The sequence below is a fragment of the Acinonyx jubatus genome, chromosome A2, assembly GCF_027475565.1.
Source record: "Acinonyx jubatus isolate Ajub_Pintada_27869175 chromosome A2, VMU_Ajub_asm_v1.0, whole genome shotgun sequence".
NCBI lineage: Eukaryota > Metazoa > Chordata > Mammalia > Carnivora > Felidae > Acinonyx > Acinonyx jubatus.
In genome coordinates this window covers 92,138,288-92,162,446 of record NC_069383.1, presented here as the reverse complement: position 1 = coordinate 92,162,446, position 24,159 = coordinate 92,138,288, and the positions used below count along the sequence as shown (strand labels likewise).

Here is a 24,159-nt window from a genome sequence, read left to right as displayed (position 1 = left end):
CGGTCACATGCATGGGAGACAGCATTTCAGGTTTCTCCTTGTGCAGAGTAAATGTGAGAGCCAGGGGCTTCCACTGTGCCTCCAGGCATGAGGTCCCAGTATGTCACAGAAACACACAAGATGACAGGAAGCCAGAATACCTTGATTTCTTGTCTGCCCTTCATCATCGTAGAATTATCTACAAAGTCAAAGCGCCCACTCTGGAACATGCTTTGAATTAAGTTCTATGTATGTATGTATGTATGTATCTATCTATCTATCTATCCCTTTTTATAGAAAAAAACATCACAGAAGTGGCTATTTTCTCTGAGTTTGACTGCATTCCCACTAACAAGTAGTTACATTTTCAGTGCCCTTCTGGCCAGACAATGTCTCTGTTGTTGTGGTTGTTATTGTTATTGTTATTGTTATTATTATTGTTATTGTTCCATGGTACCCAGTACAGAGCAGGGTGCCAGTAAATTCTGAGTCATTAATTTGATTGGTTGACACTCTAATCTGGGGGTCCTGAAAGAAACTACAGCCAGATCTTAAAACACAAATATTTAGATGGTCATTTTCCTCCTCTTTGCTTCCATTCAGATAATTTAGTTTTGGGTTTTGTTTTTTTTTCTTGAGAGACAGGGGGAAAGCAAGAGCATATGTGTGTGTGTGTTGGAGGGGCAAGAGGAGAAGGAGAGAGTCTTGAATAGGCTGCATGCTGACGTGAGGACTCAGTCTCACAACCATGAGATCATGATCTGAGCTGAAGTCAAGAGTTAGAAGCTCAACCAGCGGAACCATCCAGGTGCCCCCAGATAATTTACTTTTTATATTTAGGAAAAGCAAGCTGCTTATGGTGATCAAAAATGCTGCCATCTTTCTTATTCTGCAGCATAGTAGCTCTGTGACCTCTGAGCCGCCATCACCTCAAAGGCAAAATGGGTCAGTAATTTTCTTCAAATTTTCCTGTAATGGCTTGGAAATAACACAAGTCACTAGCTCAGCAACTGGCACATAGAGGTTCCTCAGTCAATGATTTTTTGATGGTATGGTTATTGCCATCATCATAATGAAAAGTGGTTTCCCCCAAGATCAGCAGAAGTAGGTGAAATCTATACTTGGGGAAGAAGAGGGCAACAGACGTGGAAGATAGAAACCCCCTTTTCAACATTGGCCCTATGTCAGAAGTGTTAAGGGACTCAATCTCATATAGGTCCCCCTCAGCACACGTTTCCTCTTGGTTCCTAAAGCTGTGTCCCATCAAAATTCTTTGCCCTGTCTAACTAAGAAGACTTTCAGACAAAGTCCATTGATAGGGAATTTTTCTACCTTCGTTGCTAGGGAGATAGGGTCAATCAGAGAACTCACACTGTCCCCTCAGCTACACCCTCCTTTAGGTGGTTGGAGAAGGAGAGAAAGGCAGGTGAGCTCCAGAGATATACACAAAGTTGATACAAGTGGCTGGGCCTAGATCTTTCTCTCTACCATTGCCCCAAGTCACAGGAAAGAGATGAAGTTAGCCACCACTAAAGGGAAGGTAACAAGCTGGAGGACATCTCCCCACATCTCACACCTCACAGACCTGGTTGACCTGGATTTGTCAGTTTCCAGCTCTGGAAAATAGGGGCACTGCTATTTCTGGCATGAGGCCAGACAATGATGAACATCATTGAACATCACAGAGGTATTCATTAACCACCTGCCAGTTGCTAAGCAACTGCTTTCTGGGGTCTACTATTCCAGATCCCCTTCTTGAACAGGCCTAGGTGAGGGGTGTGTAATGTTATCGTTCGTTCTGAGTGTTCTTCCACTCAGAGGTGAATATCAGGTTTCAGATCATTCTGCCACCGTCGAGGAGCTACTTGTAGATGATGGGTGCCTAGTGATTTTCTAAGTGTTTCTCTTGACATGTGCTTTTTTTTTTTCTAAATTAAGGTGAAATTCAAATAACGTAAGAGAAATCAATTTAGAGTGAACAATTCAGTGGCTTTACTACATTCGTAATGTTGCACCACTGTTACCTCTATCTAGTTCTAGAACATCCTCATCACCCCGAATTAAAACCTCCTACCAATTAGGCAGGTCCTCAAGCCCTTCTCCCAGCCCCTGGTAACTGCCAATCTGCTTTCTGGCTCCACAGATGTACCTACTCTGGATAGTTCATATAAGTAGAATCCTACAGTGAGTGAAGTTTTGTGTCTGTATTCGTGTATGTTTTTTGTCACGTAGGAAATTTTGTGCTCTGGGTGATGTTTTTAACATGTCTGGTTGTAATGAAATGGGATTAAAAAAAAAAAAAAAAAAAAAACCTCCCCTCTTCTCCCAGTGTATATTGGCTCATTTACAAGCCCACATGGAAACCATTGCTGGCCAATCAGCACTGTTGGGTAGCCTGTGTAAGGCCAGACCCATTCAAATGTTAAAAAAGACAACTCTGAGGGCTCCTGGGTGGCTCAGTCAGTTAAGCGTCCAACTCCGTTTCGGCTCAGGTCATGATCTCATGGTTTGTGGGTTTCAGCCCCGCATCCAGCTCTCTGCTGTCAGTGTGGAGCCTGCTGGGGGTTCTCTGTGTCCCTCTCTCTCTCTGCCCCTCCCCTGCTTGCTCATTCTCAAAAATAAATAAATATTTTTTTAAAAAGGCAACTCTGCTTAGGCAGTAATAACTAACCCCCCCCCCACACACACACCATTTCCAGTCCCTCCCCATACATGAGAGCCTCAGAGACGCATTCCACTGGCTCAGCCCTCTCGCTCCATGAGTGAGCGTGCTAAGATTTATGGAGTCCACGGATAATGTGGAACTGAACATCCAGACTAGCGTGTGTTACTGTTCTGTATCTGCTTCTTGCCCTTTCTTGATGGTCTATCTTCTCAACTCCCCCAGGGTAGAAAAGCCCTTTACATGGACCACTCCTCACGAGTGGACGTGATTTGGAACCATATGTATGATCAGTAAAAACTGCTTGAGGGAGAAGAGAGAAATTGTCTCTGACAAATTGTCTTCTGTTCCCACAAGTCTCAAGTGGCTCAGATGCTTTCTTTGAGAATGACATTGTGTGGCCTGAAGCGAAAGGCACTCTGACTATAACACCAAGGGAGTAAGGTTAAAGTAAACAGGGGCCATGTAGTAACAGCAGATATCACTGAGTGCTAATATTTGATGTGTGTTATCTCAAAGCTCCAGGAAATAGGCTTTACCTCAGTGTCATTGTCCCATTTTACAGATTAAGGAAACTGAGACACAGAGCATACGTGGTTTAACCAAACTCGCACGCCCAGAAAGTGGTAATGTGAAATTCAAATCCTGGCATCTTAATCCATAGATAGCCATCTCCCAACTGCACCAGCTACTATATTTTTAAAAAGAGCAGGCTTTATAAAAGTACATTTGTAGAGGTGCCAGGGTGGCTCGGTTGGTTAAGCACCTGACTCTTGATTTTGGCTCAGGCCAGGATCTCCTGGTTCGTGGCTTCGAGCCCCGTGTTAGGGTCTGCGTTTGGCAGTGCGGAGGCTGCTTTGGATTTTCTATCTCACTCTCTCTCTCTGCCCCTCCCTTGTATGCTCTCTTTCTAAAATAAATAAAATAATTGAAAAATGTTTACAAAGTTCTTAAAAAGTACATTTGTAGACCGATTTCACAGCACATCTAACTAAAGCCATCGGGGTCACAGCAAGGCGGAAATCTCCCCATCCTGACCCCAGCATGTCCCACCACTAATGCTTAGACTCCGTGGAAGTTCCTGGTTTGTAGCTGAAGGGTCAAGATGAAAGCAGAAATGTTTGTGCAGCCTCAGCCTTGAACTTCTCAGAAGGAACGTGTATTCTAATCCCCCACTTTGTTTTTTTTTTTTAATTTAATTTAATTTTTATTTTAGAGGGAGAGAATACAGGTGAGCGGGGGAACAGCAGAGGGAGAGAGAGAGAGAATCTTAAGCAGGCTCCATGCTCAGTGAGGAGCCCCACAAAGGGCTTGATCCCACGACCCGGAGATCATGACCTGAGCTGAAATCAAGAGTCAGATGCTCAATCGACTGAGCCACCCAGGAGCCCCTAATCCCCCACTTTGGATGTAGAGCAAGTATCAAAGAGGCTGTAACAGAAAGACCCCTGAATTGAGAGTCTGGAGAATGGGTTCCATGGCTAAGCAGCGAGGTGGCCTTGGGGAAGTGATTTTACCTGCCTCTGCCAGTGTGCCCATCTTCCTTTAAGAGCACTGTACCTGCTAAACTATATGTTCTGTTCCTGTGCTCAAGAATCTACAACTTATTACGTTAAAGCAGTAAGCATTTCCAAATCCCTTGTGGTATCTGCTAGGCAACTGGGCTGACCCACCACCCTGGAGTAGGCTTTACTTACCAATACCTCGAGCTATGCGAAGGCTGCAACATCAGAGGTGTGCAGTTGGATCTTCCACATGCCGCTGTCAGCTCCCTACCCTTCCCCAAGATTCAGGCTCCAGTCCATCATCTGGCCGGATTCCAGGCTGTCCAGAAAGGCGCATGTGGTTTTTGGCAAGGTCAAGATTGGGAGTTTTGCCAATAGACCATGATGACATTTCGGTGATTTGCAGATTACCATTTTTGGTCTAGTCTCTGGGTGTGTCTGGCAGCCAACTGAAGCGTCGGTCCACTCACAAGAAGGCACTTTGAGCAGTGGCAGCAAATGCTTTATGTATCATTCAAAGACAGATCATGCGGCCAGGCAGGGTCAACTGTTCCTTGTGCTGTAAAGGCATTTTCCTTAAACAGCCTCTGAAACTACATGCAGTATCCACGGAAGCTGTCCTTTGCAGCCTCCTTGGAAACTGGTACTTGCTCACATCCCCATCTCTGAGAGCATGTGGTACGCCGTATTCACCTTTGCTTTGAAAGATAAATCCACTTGTCCTAGGTATGTATGTCATAGACTTTGCAAGTAAATCTCTAATTAAAACTTTATTGTTTGAATACGTATCATTATTGGATACTCTGCCATGACCTGAAAGGTCAGACCAACCAAAAATTCATTAACTTTGGCATTTCTGCAGAAGATCTTAATTTTTAAAGTACGGAGCTAGGTCTGACAGACGTTGCCATGGCGACCCTGCTCCCAGTGGCTGAGTTGTGCTGAGACCCGGTTGCTGACGGTTGATGATGGGACTGCAGGCAATTCTCAGAGAGTAGATTGAAAAAAGATGATTGAGATGAAGGTCAAGGGGAAGAAAACCACTAAACTCCTTTATTAGGAAGGGACGCACATAGATCTATCAAATGAAGTTTGTAATAATACCAGGTGCCCCGTTGGAAAGGAACACCACTGGGGGTGGTGTCCATGGGAGAACTCACCTCTGCAGTCCTGCTGAAGAAAAATGAAGGCCTGAGCTGTTTTCAGTATAGTTTGTGTGGAGAGGAGTACCAGCCACTAGCCTGTGTCTCAGTACAGGAGTCTTTGGGGCTAAAATGATGCTAGTTGCCTCTTAGACTTTTCTTTAAAATGCATCTGGAGGAAAATCCTGTATTTAGACACAAATGTTAGGATCTTCAGACAAGTCAAGGGCTCAGGTTGGATCCATTTTAAGGGATGGGTAGGAAAAGGCAAGGGTGGCCTGTGGCCAGCATTTCCTTTATGCTATTTATCTCCCTTTCTGACTTTCTAGAGGGACTCGGTTTCATTCCAGCTCCCATGCTGATTAGTGGAAGAATCACAACTAAGACTTGGCACTCCAGCTCTCTCTCCAGTGGTGCTGGCATTCCATCCCATTTTCTCATCTGTAAAATGGTGACATTGGGTTACATGAACCCCATGGCCCTTCCAGCTTTGGGATCCTATTCGTCTCTAACGTGAATATAACCGAGAATGTCCAACTGCCGAGTTTCTAAGTGTTCTCAGTTGTAACTCCGTAGTGCAGAGGGTAAAGCCAAAAGACGGTTGACCTTCTCTCCCACCACATACGTATCTTTCTAAACAATGCATCTATAGGGCGATCGGCAAAACTAACGTTAGGGAAATCCTACCCAACCAACCATTTCTCGTTATCTTTTTGTCATATAATTAGCTCTCCATTAAGAGGGATTTTATGATATGTTTGCTTAGGTGCCCCATAAATAGTGCATGTATGTGGATAAAGATTTTATTTATAATCTACAAATCTCACTATAAAGAATGGCATTCCAAGACAACAGGTGAATGCATTAGAGTTTGTGAAAATACACTCAACATTCTTCACCAAGCATCACTTGCTTAGTTGTCAGTAGGAAGCAGTGAGTCCATGGGGATGCTCTACATCTCAGGATGACTACAGAACTCTGGAGTGGTGCATTGTCTTCTGGGATTCGGGATGGTGTGACAAAACACGGAATGTAGACTTAGACAAACTGTGTTGCTCCTGGTTTACTGACAGGGTGAGTTGCTTTACCTCTAAGTATTCGTTGACTTGTGTAGAAAATGGGAATGATACCTAATTGGGGTGTTGGGCACATAAATGTGCAATAAATGTGAAAAACCAGGGGTGTAAAGCCTAGAAAACTCTAGAGTCACAGTAAAGGTCAGTTTCCCCACCGGCTGTGGGATGTGCATACGTTGAACCTGTCAAGCAGAAGTCTGCCTGTGGATCAGAATTCTTACTCTTCACGTTTGGGGTAAATTGGCAAGCCTAGAATTCAGTGACCTTTTGGGCCAAGTGCCTCTTCCAAGAGCAAGTATCCAGAAGATGGCTACTCTCTGACTCTGGTATAAAATGTCCTTTAACCAAATTAACAATATACAGTACATTTCTTACATTCTTTAGTTACCATTTGTGTCACTTACCCCAGGAGTATTTTAGTGAAAATGAAATGCATCCCAGGAGCACATAACTGAAAATTAAATGAGACACCTGAAAACATTAAAAAAAAAAATCACGAACTTACATCAGCTTCACTATTACCAGGGTTGGGCTTTTTGTTTGTTTGTTTGTTTTCATTTTAATGCCCTTTACACTTAAGTATACAAAGAAAGTCAAAGTATCAGTGGTGCTGTATTCTGGAAGTATTAGCCAAGACCAGAGGACTTTGCACAAACCGAGGATTAAACAGATCGTTAAAGGATGATAACGAAGCCTGGCATGAATAAGTATGTGATCGTTTCATTCATCCAATCTGGGCAGAAGGCAGTTGGCATCCAGCCCCCCGTGGGGTGGGAGCATCTTTCCGAAGCATCAAGGTCATTCTGGGTCTGCTGCTTCTCTCATAGCAGTTTGTCCTTTGACACATATGGAGGCATTCATGACAGATGCTTTTGTGTAGACACTTGATGCATCCTTCCCCAGCTCCTGTTCTGGAAAGGACATCTCCAGATGGGGGAATAAAAGGAGCCAAGAAGATGGTCCTGTGTCTACTGATCAGGCCTAGAGAGATGTCCCCTAATTTTATATAATAAAACAAGTCAACACATTTTTAAAATGGCTGTAGAGAGAGCAACCCAAAAGGAGGAAAACATTGCCTAATGGATACAGAGTTTAAATTATCTTTAGAGAACAAGATAAAATTACCAACATTTTTTGTCAGCAAAATCCAAGATGTCCTTCCTTATGTGAAACAAAAAATGAGAGTGGTGGTGATAAGGTAACCGCATTGAGATAAAAAGGGAATTGCTTATGAGGCAGATGATGTAAGAAACAGTTTTAAGGGGAGGAAATGTAATATTAGAATTAAAATTTGCAGAAGTGGTGAAAACCAGAAGCCATAATGTAGAGAATGGATTTTGTGATAGGACAGACAGATAGGGGGAGCTCTCCTGACACAAAGAGGGAAATCATAAGCAAAGGTAATAGATGCAGGAGTCAAAGACTGAGGAGAGGATTCACGGATAACTGTTCACCTTAAAGAAAGGAGTAGCTGCTGGGGCGCCTGGGTGGCTCCGTCAGTTGAGTGTCCGACTTTGGTTCAGGTCATGATCTCACCATTTGTGGGTTTGAGCCCCACGTGGGGCTCTGTGCTGACAGCTTAGAGCCTGGAGCCTGTTCCAATTCTGTGGCTCCCTTTCTTGCTACCCCTCCCCCGCTAATGCCTCCCCCAAACATTAAAAGGAAAAGAAAAGGCAGATGCAACACCAGCCAGCACAACAGAAGAAAACAGGCTTGAGCTGAAAGTTTCCTCAGTTTTCTAGTTGAAGGAATTGCTGCGTGCAGATCACAAGAAATCACCAACAAAAATGCACTATTGATGAGAGACTAACATCTGAATGTATTCTTTCAAACTTTTAAATTCAGACCTTGGAAGAAAGTTCTGCAAGCATTTCACATGGACAGGGATGGGGGGGTGGGGGAGATGTGCTACCAAAGAACAACCAGGCAGGCCTTGGACTTGCCCTTCCCAGCACTAAAGTTCAGGGACTATTATAACAACATGCAGATTTTGAACATAAAAAAATCACATTGTAGCTATTTAACCCCAAGACAGTATAGTTGGTCACATATGGAAGCAGCAGAAAGATATTATCAAATATGTAAGGGCTACAGAGTCACCATAGAATTTCCTGGAAAACATTGTGATAGACTGAAAGATGACTCAGTCAGCCTGGACAGACAGAATAAAGCAAATGTAACATGTGGATTGAAAGTCCCAGGTAGGAGGCACTTGGATGTTCAGTGTATGATTCTTTTTATTTTCTCCATATTGACTGTTACCCTAATAAAGTGCTGGGCAAAAATTCAAAAACAGAACTCAATAAAGGCATCATAAATGAATAAAGGGATTATGGTTGAGTATTGAAACTATTTACCTGTCTCGTCTAAGCAATTGCTATAAATATGGTTATAAACAAAGACCTTTCTCAGAGTATTAGTATAATATTTAAATTGCTAAATAGGAAAATTGCTAAATAGGAAAAACAATAGGGGCGCCGGGGTGGCTCAGTTGGTGAAATGTCCAACTTCAGCTTAGGTCATGATCTCAGGGGTCATGAGTTTGAGCCCCACATCGGGCTCTGTGCTTGTGGGTAAGAGCCTGGAGCCTACTTCAGATTCTGTGTCTCCCTCTCTCTCTCTCTCTGCCCCCCCCCAAATAATCATTAAAAAGAAAAAGAAAAAACAATAAAGTACAAATTATATAACCATTGATACAATTTTTCTAAGAAACATAATCTGTGTGTTGTAAAACAGACAATAAAGCCCCTCTGAGCACAGAAAATGAGTAATATGTGAAATGTTATTTCTTCTATTGTTTTTAAACCCATGGTATCCATTATTTTTTTATCAGAGAAATGCCTATTTTCAGTTAAAATCGCCTAGCTGATACGTAAGTATGGAATTTCATTCTAGGGTAGTCCTCAGACCTTGCTGGCTTTTCCGCCATTGCTCAGAGCTAACATTGCCAAGAAAACAAACAATGAGTAAACAAAATAAATCAATAAATTACACAAGATTGCAAATTATCGTGTAGCCAATCACTACTCTTGTCTGGAATCTGGGTCCCTGTGGACCTGCTTTCCGGGCGCCATCTCCTGGAGGGGTTGGCTGGTTTCCATCATCCTGTTGTGTTTCCCTGCTTTGTGGGATACACACCCCATTGCTGCATTGAATTCATTGCATTCCACTTCCGGAAGCTTTGCTAACAGGTGTTTGGAAGGGCTTTGGCACGAATGCCGGGACCAAAATGCTTTCCATCAAAGAGATTGTTGAAGCAGGAGCTCCAGCAGTAAGATCTGCGTGGTGTGATAAAGTGAGAGCCCTTGCTGGTGCTTGTGGTTTTTGTGATGCATGTGCAAATTGCCACTAGTCAGGATGCCTTTGCTTCAGTGGGCCCATTGGGTACAGTCAACATGTGCCCGAGGGCAGGGAGAACTTTTTTATATCTCTTTGCATGAGCCGTTTCCCACCATAAATCTATTTGGCCAACAGATAGTACAGGTTTTCTTTAATGATTATTTATATTTGAGAGAAAGAGAGACAATGTGATCAGGGGAGGGGCAGAGAGAGAGGGAGACACAGAATCGGAAACAGGCTCCAGGCTCTGAGCTGTCAGCACAGAGCCCGACGCAGGGCTCGAACCCACGAGCTGTGAGATCATGACCTGAGCTGAAGTCAGACACTTAACTGAGCCACCCAGGTGCCACACAGATAGTACGTTTGGGGCAGAAGTTAAGATAATGGTGTTTCTCTTAACATTTGCGGGGACAAGAAAAATTTAACAACATTGACTGTCATAGGCTTGAAATACTTTCACTAGTTTCAGTCCTCTGCTCTCCCCGATGACACTTAAAAAAACAAACAAACAACAGATAGCAGTCATTAATCATTGTGGTGTTTCCTAGCAGTTGTAACATCTCTAGTAGTAAGTAAGCAGAGTCCAGAAAATGTTTCCCATTTCTGAAATCTACAAATAGCTAACAAATTGGAACCCATAAAAATAATAACAAAAAGAGGGATAACTCTGTCACTGAAAATCACTTTTTCAATCTGTCTCTGATATTATCTGGAGCTCACACCTAGTCTGAGCAAATGGAGTCCTGTTTTCCAGTGTATGTTTATGTTGTTCTGTTATTACAGTCAGTAAATATGTATTGGAGATATTTTGGTAAGAGCAGAAAATGTGGAACAGATTCCAGACATAAAAGGAGGAGTGGGCATTCTTGATTTTCAAAGCCAGTTCTGGAGGCAGAAAGGAAGGAAGACAGGTAACAGACAGTCTTTCTATGTTTCTGAAATAGTCTTAAGGTCTGTAAAATCTAAGTGTTATGTTTAGCTAGAGAAATGGGAATTCATTGCTAATGGACTCAAGAGAAGAATGGGAGCGTGTTAATTTCTGCCCTCTTCCAAGTAGTTCATTTAGAATTGTTTTAATGTCTTATTTATTTATCTGTAGTCAAAGTGTCTGTTTCCTTGACACTTCGCCTTTACTAACATTTTTAATTTAAATCTTTTGGTGATTTGTGTTGGCCATCATTCTCCCCCCCCCCCCCCCCCCCCCCCCCCACTTTTCGTGTATGTGACAGATCAGGTAAATTGCTGACCAGTGGAAACTGGGGTATTTGCTCCTTTGAGATCAGCAAAACATCCGAGCTGGGGACAGACATTGCCCTTGGCCTCCACCTGCTGGTGGCTGGAATCACAGCAGCCACACTATCAAGGTCTCAATCACATCCAGCCAATGACAGCTGTTTAAATTATTTAGCAAAGGCAAGGTGATAACATACTGCCAGGTATATCTTGCAGTCGTAAGATCTGGTATGATCAACCTGATAGCTCTTTAGAGCACTAGAGATAAATCAGGGACTCCTGATTAACATTCTTTTTGTATGGAGAGAGTTAAGTTATTTTTGACAGCACCATTAAGACTTCACAGAAATATATTCTCTTCTGGACATACATCAGTTCAGTTGAGAGTAAAATCCAATCCCTAGTGGTTTGTGCTTGGCACATATATGGATGGAAGGATTTGTGCATAATCATTGGGAGGGGTAGCCTGTTCAACAACACAATGGTTGCCTTTTGATCTGTGACTGTGTGTATGTGTGCATGTGTGTGTACCATCTGCATGATACACAATCCATCTGGTTTGATGCCGTTGAAGAGTAGGGAGATACTCACTCCATAGGTGTGAGTTTTCAAGCAGATGGAAAGCATAAGTGACTCAGAATTATGATAACACCACATGCTTTCTACATTTGAGTCTGAAAGTCCACTGTATGCACACTATATATCGTTTCCGATGTGGAAGAAACTTTGCCAGGAAGTCCTTAGGATCCTGGAGACAGTCCGTTGATTTCTTCAATGGCAAAGCTATGAATAATTGTTCATTGTTCTTGGAATGAAGATGCCCTGCAGATTTATGTGCTGATTATCACTCCCCTGACAACAGCAACGATACATGCACACAAAGACGTGTTCACTTAAAACAAGAAATGCAGTTCTCTTAAATTTTTGAACAAACTTTGTATTTAGGGGAATGTGCCGTCATTCACCAGAATCTGAATCCCCACTTCAATAATTGTTCACATATAAATTTGCTGTAAATGAATGTGTTACCATTCGTATAAGCATTACTTTTCTGAACCCAGTACTTTAAAGATGGGGTAGGGAAAAAAAAAAAGAAGGAAATGGTACGTCATGGTTTGTGACTACATGTTGGATCACTGCACACTGTGTGGAGAGCCAAATTCCTATAAGGCAGGCAAGTAAATTTCTAAGAATATGAGTAATACTTGGCCATGTAACAAATAGGATAGCTGTTAGCACTGTTTTTCATCCCGAAAGCACAATATTATGTTGTATACAAATGCATTCTGTGGTGGGTTGGTTTTCTTTCATCTGTTACCTATAAATTTGAGTCAGAAGAAGGGTTCTTTGTTTTGTTTTGTTTTTTAATTTTTTTTTAACATTCATTTATTTTTGAGACAGAGAGAGAGCATGAACAGGGGAGGGTCGGAGAGAGGGAGACACAGAATCTGAAACAGGCTCCAGGCTCTGAGCTGTCAGCACAGAGCCCAACGCGGGGCTAGAACTCACAGCCCTCATGGACCGCGAGATCATGACCTGAGCTGAAGTCGGCCGCTTAACCGACTGAGCCACCCAGGCACCCCTTGTTTTGTTTTTTAATGTGCTGCCCTGGGGGCGCCTGGGTGGCTCAATCAGCTGAGCATCCGACTTCAGGTCAGGTCATGATCTCACAGTCTGTGGGTTCAAGCCCTGCATGGGACTTTGTGCTGACAGCTCGGAGCCTAGAGCCTGCTTTGGATTCTGTGTCTCCCTCTCCCTCTGCCCCTCCCCTGCTTGCGCTCTCTCTTTCAAAAATGAATAAAATTAAAAAAAATTTTAAACTGTGCTGCTCTGATATTAGGTCTGTGGCTCACATTCTCCGTCTTCTACTTCTGATGCCTGCTTTGCACTGTCCATTTCCTGTTCTGGGTGTGGCAGTCAGTATCAGCAACACTAGAACTTTCCTAACCTAACGGGACAAGCTGGCTGGAATTTATTCAGTAGAGAAGAGGAACAGCTAATGCTAATCACAGCAGATCACTTTTTTGAAATATGTGTCTTGGGTGTATTATATAAGATCAATTGATTATTCTTCTTCCTCAGTCTTTTCTGATTTGGACTTTGCAAATCAGGCCTGCCAAACTGATGTTAGAGTCTTAGATGTGTGCTCTATAACCAATCTGTTCAAAAATAAAACTTCTGATTGCATTTTATTTAATTTTTGCAAGTTTTAAATGCTACTTAAAGCTCTTCTTTGACTATGTCCAACCTTAGAAATAAAATTTTTTTTAATGTTTATTTATTTTTGAGGGAGAGAGTGTGAGCAGGGAAGGAGCAGAGAGAGAGGGAGACACAGAATCCAAAGCAGGTTCCAGTCTAAACTGTCAGAACAGAGCCCTATGCGGGGCTTGAACTCATGAACCATGAGATCGTGACCTGAGCTGAAGTCAGAAGCTTAACTGACTGAGCCACCCAGCCCTCCCAAAAGAAATTTTTTTAACTTCTTTTCTAGTTGACTTCTCATATTAAAGGACCCCAAATTTGATTTGATTTTTGATTACAATGCATATTTTATAACAAAATTTTTTTCCCCTTCATTCCCAGGAAGTCCCATTGAGAAAACTCCCCAATATATTTTTTTCACGATTGCAATTTAGCTTCTGGGACCTTCCCCACGAAGATTTTAGAGTTTATACTCAAATGCAGTTTTTCTAAATTCTGACTTTGCATGGTGAGGATGCTTTTCTTAATGTAGCTTTCTTCCCTGATCCGGGTTTTGGGGTCGGTCCCCATCCATTTTGTGACTCAGATATCTTCTAGGGCTTTGCCACCATCCACTTTCAGGCGACAAAAATAGAAATACCTTGGGAAGGGGACCAACCACCCTTAAAAGCCATGTCTCAGGAATGACATACATCACGTTCATTCAAATTCCATTTGCCGTGAAGTGCAAGGGAAGCTGGGGAATGTGGCATCGTTGGGGGCTCAGGAAGAAGGGTCGTCATTTTCCGTTTTTTTTAAATGAAGTGTAGATGACACAGCAGGTTACGTTAGTTTCATGTGTACAGCGTAGTGATTTGACAAGTCTGTGCGTTCTGCTCTGCTCACCATAAGTGTACCCATCATCGGCACCCAACAGTGCCATTACACTCCCATTGGCCGTTGTTCCCTGTGCCGTGCCTTTTGTTCCCATGGAAGAGAGGTCAGCTCTGATGGACGGAGGGCGGGCCCCACCATGCCTGAATCCTGGGCTTCGGTACGTCACAGAGAACTTCGACATCCGATGAGCCTCAGGAGCGGGGATGGAAGTGGAAGGGCCGAGTCTGACTCTTGTTGAGTCCCATGGAGGTACAGACACAACCTGTCCGGTTCCCGGTTTGCAGGTCGTGCCTGGGACGGATGCTGATGTGACTGTTGCAACCTTGGTTTCGGCTGCTGAGGAGGCCCCGGTGGAGGAGGCAGAGATGGAGAAGGCAGCTCTTCCCACTGGGGAAGGAGCAGGTGTAGAGGAGGCCCGGACCGACGCGGATACTGCACAGGCCGTGGATGGTGACAGATCTCAACCCGAAGAGTCCGAAGTAGCAGCACCTCAGGTGAGTGTCCCAGTGAAATGGAGGCTCCGGGCAGGTGGTGCCAGTTGAAATACTGTTTCCTGGGGAGTGCTGATCTCCCCTTTGGGTGCAGAATAGGTCTGTGGCCATTGTGTGGTGCCCCACGTCACAAAATAGAATTGTATCTACGTTAATATATGATATGTATCATCATATAACTTCATATATGTTTAAAATTTTAAATTCATTTTATATATGTTATTTATATTTTTGTTGTTATCTATATATTTATATGTGTATATATATAATCTTCTCAGAAAGAATGGTCCTGGCATTCTCTCGATGTCAGCATTGTGAGATTCACGCAGGCCCCCCTGGTGACGGAGAAAAAGAAGGAAGCATAGACCATGAAAAAGTGAGGTGGAGGGAGGAGGGAGAGAATGTGACAGAATAATGGGGCTGTGGCAGGGATTACGTGAGAAAATGGCTCTACAGTGAGTGCTTTAGCCCGGTGGCAGGCACCCAGTGAGAACCCAACATTAGTAGTTAAATCATATCATTCTTAGTAATATGTAGGGATTATTTTTATTATTAGAGTGCCCCCAAATTCACCATTAGGCTCCTTTCACCAACCCCCGCCCCTCATTTGCACATTCAAAAGGACAAAAGACAGCAGGTCATTAAATACATACATGAACTTGCCCGATTGGCCTCAGGTCTTGGCTTCTTCAGAGAAGTGTTCAAAGTCAACAAATCCATATTTCACGATGGGGGCGGGGCGGGGGGGGGAAGGTCTTCTAAACCCCACATTTGGTTCTTCTAGATTCCAGGAGGTAACAGTGAAAAGGGCTCTCAGTGTTCTGCTTTCCTTTGTCCTGATGAGTTTACTCAGGAGAAATCTGTCCCGAATCTTCTCCAGGGTTACTCAAAGCTTGAAACCAAGTGATCCCTTTGATCCCGCTAGAAAAACAGCGGGGAGTACTGGTATCTGGAGAAATGCCTCAAAATATGTTCCATTTGTTCACCAGGTTTTCTTGTCACAGTGCCAGAAGTGTGTTTGTATTCCATGGTTACACTTGTTGAAAGAGTGTATTCTTTTCTCCAAATAATAACTGGGCTGTTTCTCCCAAAATAACGGGAGCGCCCACTGATATCAGAGGGAATGTAGAACTTGACTGGAAAGGCAGTAAACATCTCCAAGACTTCTATTATGCTAGTCAAATTCCTCTTCTTGCTCATCTTTGTTGCAAAATACAAGGGGGGTCTTGATCCTCTGGTGCTTTACCCCTGGAGAGTAGAGTCTTCGGAGTGGTGGGGGGGTGGGGAATTAGCGCCCTCCAACTGTAACTGCAGTGTGGGCTCTGACGATAATCAACTAGCAAAGCAGAGGCAGATTTTCTCCAAACTGCAATATGGCTGCAGGCTGTTCAGGAGTCCCGTGGGACCCTGGGAGAAAAGCGATCACAGGAGGTTATATGTCCCCTCCAAATAGTGTTAGGGGGCACCGGGGTGGCTCATTAGCTTCAGCGTCCGGCTCTTGGTTTCAGTTCAGGTCATGATCTCACAGTTTGTGGGTTCGAGCACCACATCGGGCTCCATGTTGACAGTGCAGAACCCTGCTTGGAATTCTCCCTCTCCCCCTCTCTCTCTGCCCCTCCTCCCTCTCTCAAAATAAATAAATAAACATTAAAAAAAAAAAACAGTGTTAGTATTCAGTGGGACAGGAGTGGACCATGGCAAAAACGAGGCCATTCCTGGAACCCTACTACATTCTCTTTCAGGATTGTCTCCCCACCCTGATATGACTCCCCTTCCCTCCCTGCAGTCTCCTACCCCCTTCCCAATATCCACAGAAACCCCACTTCTCAGCAAACTGCCTGACTGCTCAGGGGTCCAGAAATTAATCCTGCCAAGGGTTTCTGTCTCAGGAGAGATAGAAAGGAGGCCATGTCAGGAGGAAGGTCCTGCAAGGTTTGGGCCAGTTTTGGGGAACAGCGGGCACTTTGTTGAATAGAGGATGTGGGGAAAGTGGGAGCCATGGAGGGTATGCCAGGGATGGAAGCAGTGCACAAGTCTTTTCTTCGCTCCCAGCCTCTGCTCGGCACCATCACATTTTTCTTCCCGCAGGAGAAGGTCATCCCTTCAGTCGTCATAGAGCCCGCCTCCAACAATGAAGGGGAAGAACACGAAGCAGCTGAGGTGGCAGAGACCAAGGAGACCCCCATGGCCGCGGCTTCTGCCAGCGAGCCGCCAGAGCTGGCCGCAGAGCCCAGGGCGGGTGAGGACTCCCAGCCCGTGCCTTCCGCTCCAGCCACAAGCCAGTTGTCTCAGGAAGTGCCTCCCGGCTTCCTCTACAAGGTCTGGTGGCCAGTTGTCCTTCCTCTGCTTTGAGGCCCTTTTGCTGGAAACTTTGATTTTCGGCTGTTTACTTTTGCCTTTTGCAATATGTATTCTTTTTCTGCACTGGAGGGAAGAAAGGTTCAAATCAATGGGATGAAGGTTATGTTTGGAGACACCATCAAATAGCTACTTAGAGGGGCACCTGGGTGGCTCAGTTGGTTAAGTGTCCGACTTCGGCTCAGGTCACGATCTCGCAGTTTGTGAGTTCCAGCCCCATATCAGGCTCTGTGCTGACAGCTCAGAGCCTGGAGCCTGCTTCCGGTTCTGTGTCTCCCTCTCTCTCTGCCCCTTCCCCACTGACACTCTGTCTCTCCATCTCTTAAAAAGTAAATAAGCATTTAAAATTTTTTGAAAAAAAAAAAAAAAGGCTACTTAGAGCTTTCATAAAGGGAAGGGGCCTTACCCAAAACCTGTTTTCGGTAAATACCTGAAAACACTGGCTTAAGCTAAGTGTCAAAGGCAGTTAATCCTCCTTAATAGAATATAGGTGGGAATTTTCAGTTCCATAATATGAATTTACGTTTCAAAACTCAGCTCTTTTTCTTTCACAAATGTTAAATTTAAGTGTGTTTGTGAGGGCGGGAGTGGAGAGGAATAGTCATCTTTTTTCTTTTTTTAAATGTTTATTCTTGAGAGAGTGTGTGTATGCAAGCAGGGGAGGGGCAGAGAGAGAGGGAGACAGAGGATCCAAAGTGGGTTCTGTCCTAACAGCACAGATGCGGGGCTCGAACCCATGAGCCGTGAGATCATGACCTGAGCCAAAGTTGGACACTTAACCAACTGAGCCACCCAGGTGCCCCTAGTCATCTTTTTTTTCTCTCTCTGCTCATTAGAGACCTGTCCCCTTGCTACCTCAGATGGTGGCGGGGCGGGTGGAGTGGATTTATGAATGAATCACGCAGAGGAGCAATTAAATGTGTGGTTAGTGAGGGCGGGTGTCCGCTGTGTGGTAAGCAGAGCACAGGAAGTCAAGGAGGGGGATTCCCTGCAAAGCCAGCCTCCCTGGGGCCACCCCCACTCCCCTCACTAACTGCAGCGGCCCGAGGAACATCACTCCTCTCTCTGCACTTCTCTTTCTCAGCAGCAAAGTGACTTTGAGAATAAGATCCTCATTTCCAGCTCTGACATTTTATCATTCTGTAGGCAGAGTACAGCCAATCCCTTAACCTCAGGGGGGTAGGGCTAAGGGGAGGGACATGGGAGAAATACACCCGTCCATGACTGAATAGTTGTTCAAGCTGGTGAGGAGTATGTGGGTCATTATACTCTTCTTTCTACTTTGGTTTTTAAAAAAATTTTTATAATCAAATTTTGAATAAATCTTTCCAAAAAAGGGGAAAGAGAGGGGGTAGGGAGAGAGGACAGGTGTTGTTTAAGGGTATAAACTTCCTATGAGTAGAAGCTAAGCCCTAGAGATCTAATGCACAACATGGTGAATACAGACAACAATATTGTATTATAATCATCAAACTTGCTCAGAGACTAGATCTTAATTATTCCAACCAGTAGAAAGAAATGGTAATTACACAACATAGTAGAGGTGCTACAGTGGCATCATATTAGGGTATATAAATGTGTCAAATTAGCATGTTGTACACCTTGAATTTGCATAATATTACTTGTCAAATATATTTCAACATTTATTTATTTATTTATGATTGTATTTCAGTTTTTAAATTTTACTTTTTTACTTAAGTAATCTTTACACCCACTTTGGGGCTCAAACTCATGACCCCAAGCTCAAGAGTCACGTGGTCTTCCGACTGAGCCAGTCAGGCACCCCAAATAGATTTCAGTTTGGGTTTAACGTTTTTATTTATTTTTGAGAGACAGAGAGTGAGCGGGGGAGGGGCAGAGAGAGAGGGAGACACAGAATCCGAAGCAGGTTCCAGGCTCTGGGCTGTCAGCACAGAGCCCATTGCGGGGCTCAAACCCACAAACTATGAGGTCATGATCTGAGCTGAAGCCAGACACTTAACCAACTGAGCCACCTAGGTGCCCCTATGTTTCAGTTAAAAAAAAAAATGAAAGAAAAGAAACAGATTGGCATGGTTTAAAAGTAAGCTAGGGAAGGAAGTTTATACAGGAACTGATCCCTGCGTTTAATTAAATAGTACTTCCCATATAACATGGGAAGTGATGATTTTTCCAATCCTTAATTACATGACAGAAGTGAGGTTAGAGGCACTTCCAACTAGGCATTTTTAGTTCAAGTTTAAAAATGAACAATAATAAAGCATTAGTGATAAAATGTAAAATCTCTAATAAAAATATGATGAATTGAAATTTAACAAAAGCACTACGTTTCAACTCTTGCAGAAGGTATTGTGTTACTAAATGTACATCCAAACTGCCTCTGTCAGTCTTCAAGAATTGGATGTTTTAAGTAAACAGGACTTCTTTCTCTGTTCAGAGGTCTTCTCCCTTGAGGTATGTTAGAATCACCGTCTTTTTTATCCGGGTTGGAGAGGCTTCTACAAGTACCTGCTGCTCATCTGGCTGAGAGACTTCAATGTTACGCTTCCTTTCTTTTTAAAATTAGTAAATTCGGGGCGCCTGGGTGACTCAGTCGGTTAAGCGTCTGACTTTGGCTCAGGTCATGATCTCACGGTCTGTGGGTTCAAGCCCCTCATTGGGCTCTGTGCTGACAGCTCGGAGCCTGGAGCCTGCTTGGGATTCTGTGTCTCCCTCTCTCTCTGCCCCTGCCCCGCTCATGCTCTGTCTATCTCTCTCTCTCTCTCTCAAAAATAAATAAATGTTAAAAAAATAAAATTAGTAAATTCTTCTAAAATCTTTTGCAGGTGGAAACACTGCACGATTTTGAGGCAGCAAATTCTGATGAACTTACCTTACAAAGGGGTGACGTGGTATTGGTGGTCCCCTCAGATTCAGAAGCTGACCAGGTAAAGAGTGAAATTGAAAGGTCCTACGGGCTATGTTGGTTTTTTTTCTGAGGGTCTCTTGGACGCAGTGACTTCCTGAAGACATTTCTATTGCCTGAGTGCTACAGGGCGCTTAGGGCTTATGAGTACAGGACATGGCTAAACGGAAGCTTTTTAGGACACCTCTTTTGGGGATGCTGTTATATTGTTTCTTTTTGATACAAATAGAGGACCATTTCTTATTTTGCATCCGCTTTCTAGGGATGTTGTCTCTTTTAGGAAATGTGGCCCCTATCCACGTGCACTAAAAATCTCCCTCAAAAGTAGTTGCCTCTGGGGATGGGGAGATTGGCCAGGAGAGAACATGGGGGAGCTTTCTAGGGATGGAAATGTTTTCTGTCTGAATAGGGGTGTGGATTACACATGTGTATGCATTTGTCAAAACTAAACTGTACATTTAAACAATGTTTTCATTACCTAGAATTTATACCTCAATTTTAAAAGACTCTTAAAAAAATCACCTTTGAGCATAGTGTTCTGATGTGAAGGTGCCAAGAATTCCATTTGGTTCTTATTCGTAGGATTTGTGAACCCTAAATAGCATGCAAAATGTATACATGTGCCTATTGAACATGTTTTTCTGGAGAGAAGAGCTATAATTTCCATCATCTTCTCAAGGAGGTTTCTGAGCCTTTTACCCTCCAAAATAAAGTTGCTACTTTAGAGGTCAAGGCTTCCCAAGCCCCACATTTTGTTCTTTCTCTTGATAATACACTTTCCAAGATAGAACAGGTGCTGGGTCAAAGTCTTGACCATAATAAGATTAAATTAGATATGAATAGTAACAATACAGCTTTAAAAGCTCTAAATATTAAGTGTATATATATATAGATGAGTTTCCATCCAGTCTCACTTCTTTTCTGCCTGAAAGTTTTCTTTTCTTTTTCAGTGCACTTTTTCTTTTTCTTTCTTTTTTTTAAAAAAAAGATTTTATGTTTAAGTAATCTCTACATCCAACCTGGGGTTCAAACTCACAACCCCAAGTTCAAGAGTCACATGCTCCACAGACTGAGCTAGCCAGGTGCCCCTGCCTGAAAAATTTTCTTCACCAATTCCTACGAGGCTAATCTGTTGGCAATATATACTCTCAGTTTCTGTTTATCTGAAAATGTCTTTCTTTCATCTTCATTTTTAAAGATATTTTCCCAAGAGAAAGAATTTTGAGTTGACTTTTTTCTTTCAACTTTTTAAAGATACTTCTCCATGTTCTCTGTTTTATTGCTATTTATGACTAGAAATCAGCTGCCATTTGCTTAGCATTGTTTCTGGGTATATATATACTGTGACTTTTTCCCTAACTGCTTTTAAGAATTTCTCTGTATCTTTGGTTTTCATCAGTTCAATGTAATGTGCTTAGGGCATGTTTGTTTTGTTGTTTTTATTTGTTTTGTAGTTTTCATGCTTGGGATTCACTGAGCTGCTTAGATTTGTAGCCTGATGTTTTCCATTACATTTGGAAGACTTTCAGCTAATATTTCTTAAATTCTTCTCCTGCCTCATTCTCTTTCTCCTCTTTTTTGGAGTCCCTAATTATACATCTGTTGGACTTCTTGATGTCTAAGACTGTCCTTTTTTGTTCAATATGTAATTCTTTCTGGTACTCAGGTTGGATAATTTCTACTGATTGGTCTTCAAGTACAGTGACCTTTTCTTCTGCTACTTTGAATTTGTTGTTTAGCTTATCCAGTGACTTTTTCATTTCAGATGCTGTACTTAACACAGTTCTATAATGTTGGTGTTGGTTTTGTATTTAGTTGCCATTTCCTTCCTGAGATTTCCCATCTATTCTTTCATTATTGCTATCTTTCAGTGTAAGCATGTGCACATATTTTTATAATAGCTGTGTTAACTTCTTACTGCTAATTCCAAAAGCTAGACCATCTCAGCACACACTTCTATCGTCAGGGGATATTTTCCTTTTTTTTCTCATATCTAGTAATTTTTTAAAGTTTCTTTTTAACATTTATATATTTTTGAGAGAGAGAGACAGAGAGAGAGAGATTATGAACAGGGGAGGGGCAGAGAGAAAGGGAGACAAAGAATCTGAAGCAGGCTCCGGGCTCTGAGCTGTCAGCACAGAGACTGACGCAAGGCTCAAACTTGAGAACCACGAGATCATAACGTGAACCAAAGTCAGATACTTAACCAACTGAGCCACCCGGGCGCCCCTCCAGCAATTTTTTTCTTTTTATTGATACTGGACACATTGTAGAGTCTGGATTCTGTTTTCTGTCTCTGAAGCTTGTTTCTTTTTCCTCCAGCAGACATGGAGGTAACTGGATAATTAGCTTGAATTCATGGAAGTTTGTCTTATGCTTTGTTAGGGTGGGTCTGTTTCAATTTTGCCTTTCTTTAAGGATGAACTCTTAGTCCTAAGACATCTTTTACTTCTGAGAATGGCCCTTCTGAAATTTGAGTAGATAACCTGAAGGATTCACCAGGCTTCCTAACTTGGTGGGATTTAAACTCTAAACTCTGTCTCCCCTCCATGGGCAGTGCTGAAACTTGTCTTCAGTTTTTCTGCCTCCCTGTGTTCCTTTCTCCTTGGGGGACCCCTTGTATATTCACAACCTGTGGGGGCCGCTCAGGATTTCAGGGGAATTTCTCTGCATGCTTGGGAACCCGCCTCTGTTGATCTCTTCTTTTCAAGATATTCCCCATAGAAATATAGTTCCTCTGGAAGCCCTCCACTCTTCCTTTGAATGCCCTGTGTCACACAGGCCGAGGCTAATCCTCGGGCGCGGGGGTGGGGTGCTGTATCGGCAGAGATCTCACCCAGTGCAATTTCCTACTTTCAAGGGTTAAATATTCTCCATTTTTGGCCTGCTTTTTTGGTCGGTGCCAGTGCCTTCAAATAGTTGTTATATACGTCAACCCCATGATTTGTAATAATCCTATCATATAAACTTTTATATTACATATTTTATTATTTCTGTACATAAGTAGTTGCAAATATGTATACATATACATATGTAGATTTGTATAATATATAGTCATTCTAGTGGTTATAATTGTTCTGTGCAGAAGCACCTGTCTGACACAAGCTATTTGGCCGTTACCAAAACTGTAAGTCTCGTCCACCACACATTTTAAGCAGTTAAAATTTAATTTTCCCGATTTGCCTCGGCTCAAGATTGATATTGGCTAATATTTTTCACTTCACTATATAAATTGTGTTTCAGAGTATACGTGTTGGCATACATCTTGATGATGAGTTTGTACCAGTCCATAACTTTTGTTCTTTATTGAAACAATTTTAAAATGCATGATTCTACTTGGCTCCATTAGATTTTTTCATTCATTGTAAATAAAGTCAAATATAGACACTTGTGGGGGGAAATATGACCTTTTAGATGCTTACTGGAGGTTTAGAAAAAATTTAGTTATCATCTTTTATTTTAAGTATAACTTTGCCCTTCACATATATAACATCATAATTTTCAAGAGGACATTTCCCTTCCTAGCTAGGATATTATCAGGTATTTTATTGAGTCATCTTTTCCTCGGGTTTTTTCTTTCCCCACCTTCGAAAATTGGCCTGTCTAAATGCTTATATTGCTTGTCTATATAGCAGCATCAATTTATAGCCTCAGATTACACCAAGAGGGAATGTATTCAGGCTCTTTATTTAATTTTTGAGACCTCATTTTATCTGATGTACTTGAACTATATTGAGAGTTGCTTCTGATTGAATCTCTCCATCCTTCATCCTAAGTGGGATCTCTTTCGTGCATTGGTTAACATAATCAAGACAAGTCATTGCCCGCTAGTTTTGCACTATAAGGTCTGTAGGTTTCATGCTGCTCCTTCCACTCAGCGTTTTCCAACCGGGATCTGCTGATCTGCCACAGGCCAAGGGCAAACAGCAGCCTTCGTCCTCAGTATCACCTGTCGTCTCCCGAGCTGAATGGCCACACACAGTGGCTCCCTTTACTTTCCTGTGGCTAACTGTCTTCCTGTTCATGATGGTACTCCTACAAGACAGATGTTTGTGAGAAATACTTTATAAAGAACACAGGAATGTTTCCAACAAGCATGTCATGACAACAACCTGCTTTGTGGTTCATATAAACTCGAAAAATGAGATACTGTCACAGCAACAACACACACAATGGCAATATCAGGTTAACACCTATCTAGCGGTTATTTGATAAGCCTTATGTGTGGTGGTTTATTTGGGTCACATGATGTGAGCTGGGGCACAGAGTTCTTCCTTCCAGGCAGGTTCAGGATGAGATACTAGGCCTTCCATGGCTTTGCCAGCACTATATCCTGACCTGGGTCCTTAAGTCGTTTCTTCCCTGTGACCCACAGGATAGGGAATGTTCCTGTGCACGACATGTTTGTACAT

The 24,159-nt window shown here is 42.8% G+C and overlaps 1 protein-coding gene across 2 annotated transcripts in view; it reads left to right on the top strand.

Moving 5' to 3' along the window:
- The window catches only part of AMPH (amphiphysin), a 248,408-nt gene that overhangs the window by 222,143 nt on the left and 2,106 nt on the right, over nt 1–24,159 (top strand). For both annotated transcript variants that reach the window (XM_027071625.2, XM_027071623.2), the window contains 3 exons: nt 14,299–14,508; nt 16,594–16,824; nt 19,668–19,769. In XM_027071625.2, the coding sequence (XP_026927426.2) occupies nt 14,299–14,508; nt 16,594–16,824; nt 19,668–19,769 (543 nt within the window). The remainder of the gene's footprint in view (nt 1–14,298; nt 14,509–16,593; nt 16,825–19,667; nt 19,770–24,159) is intronic.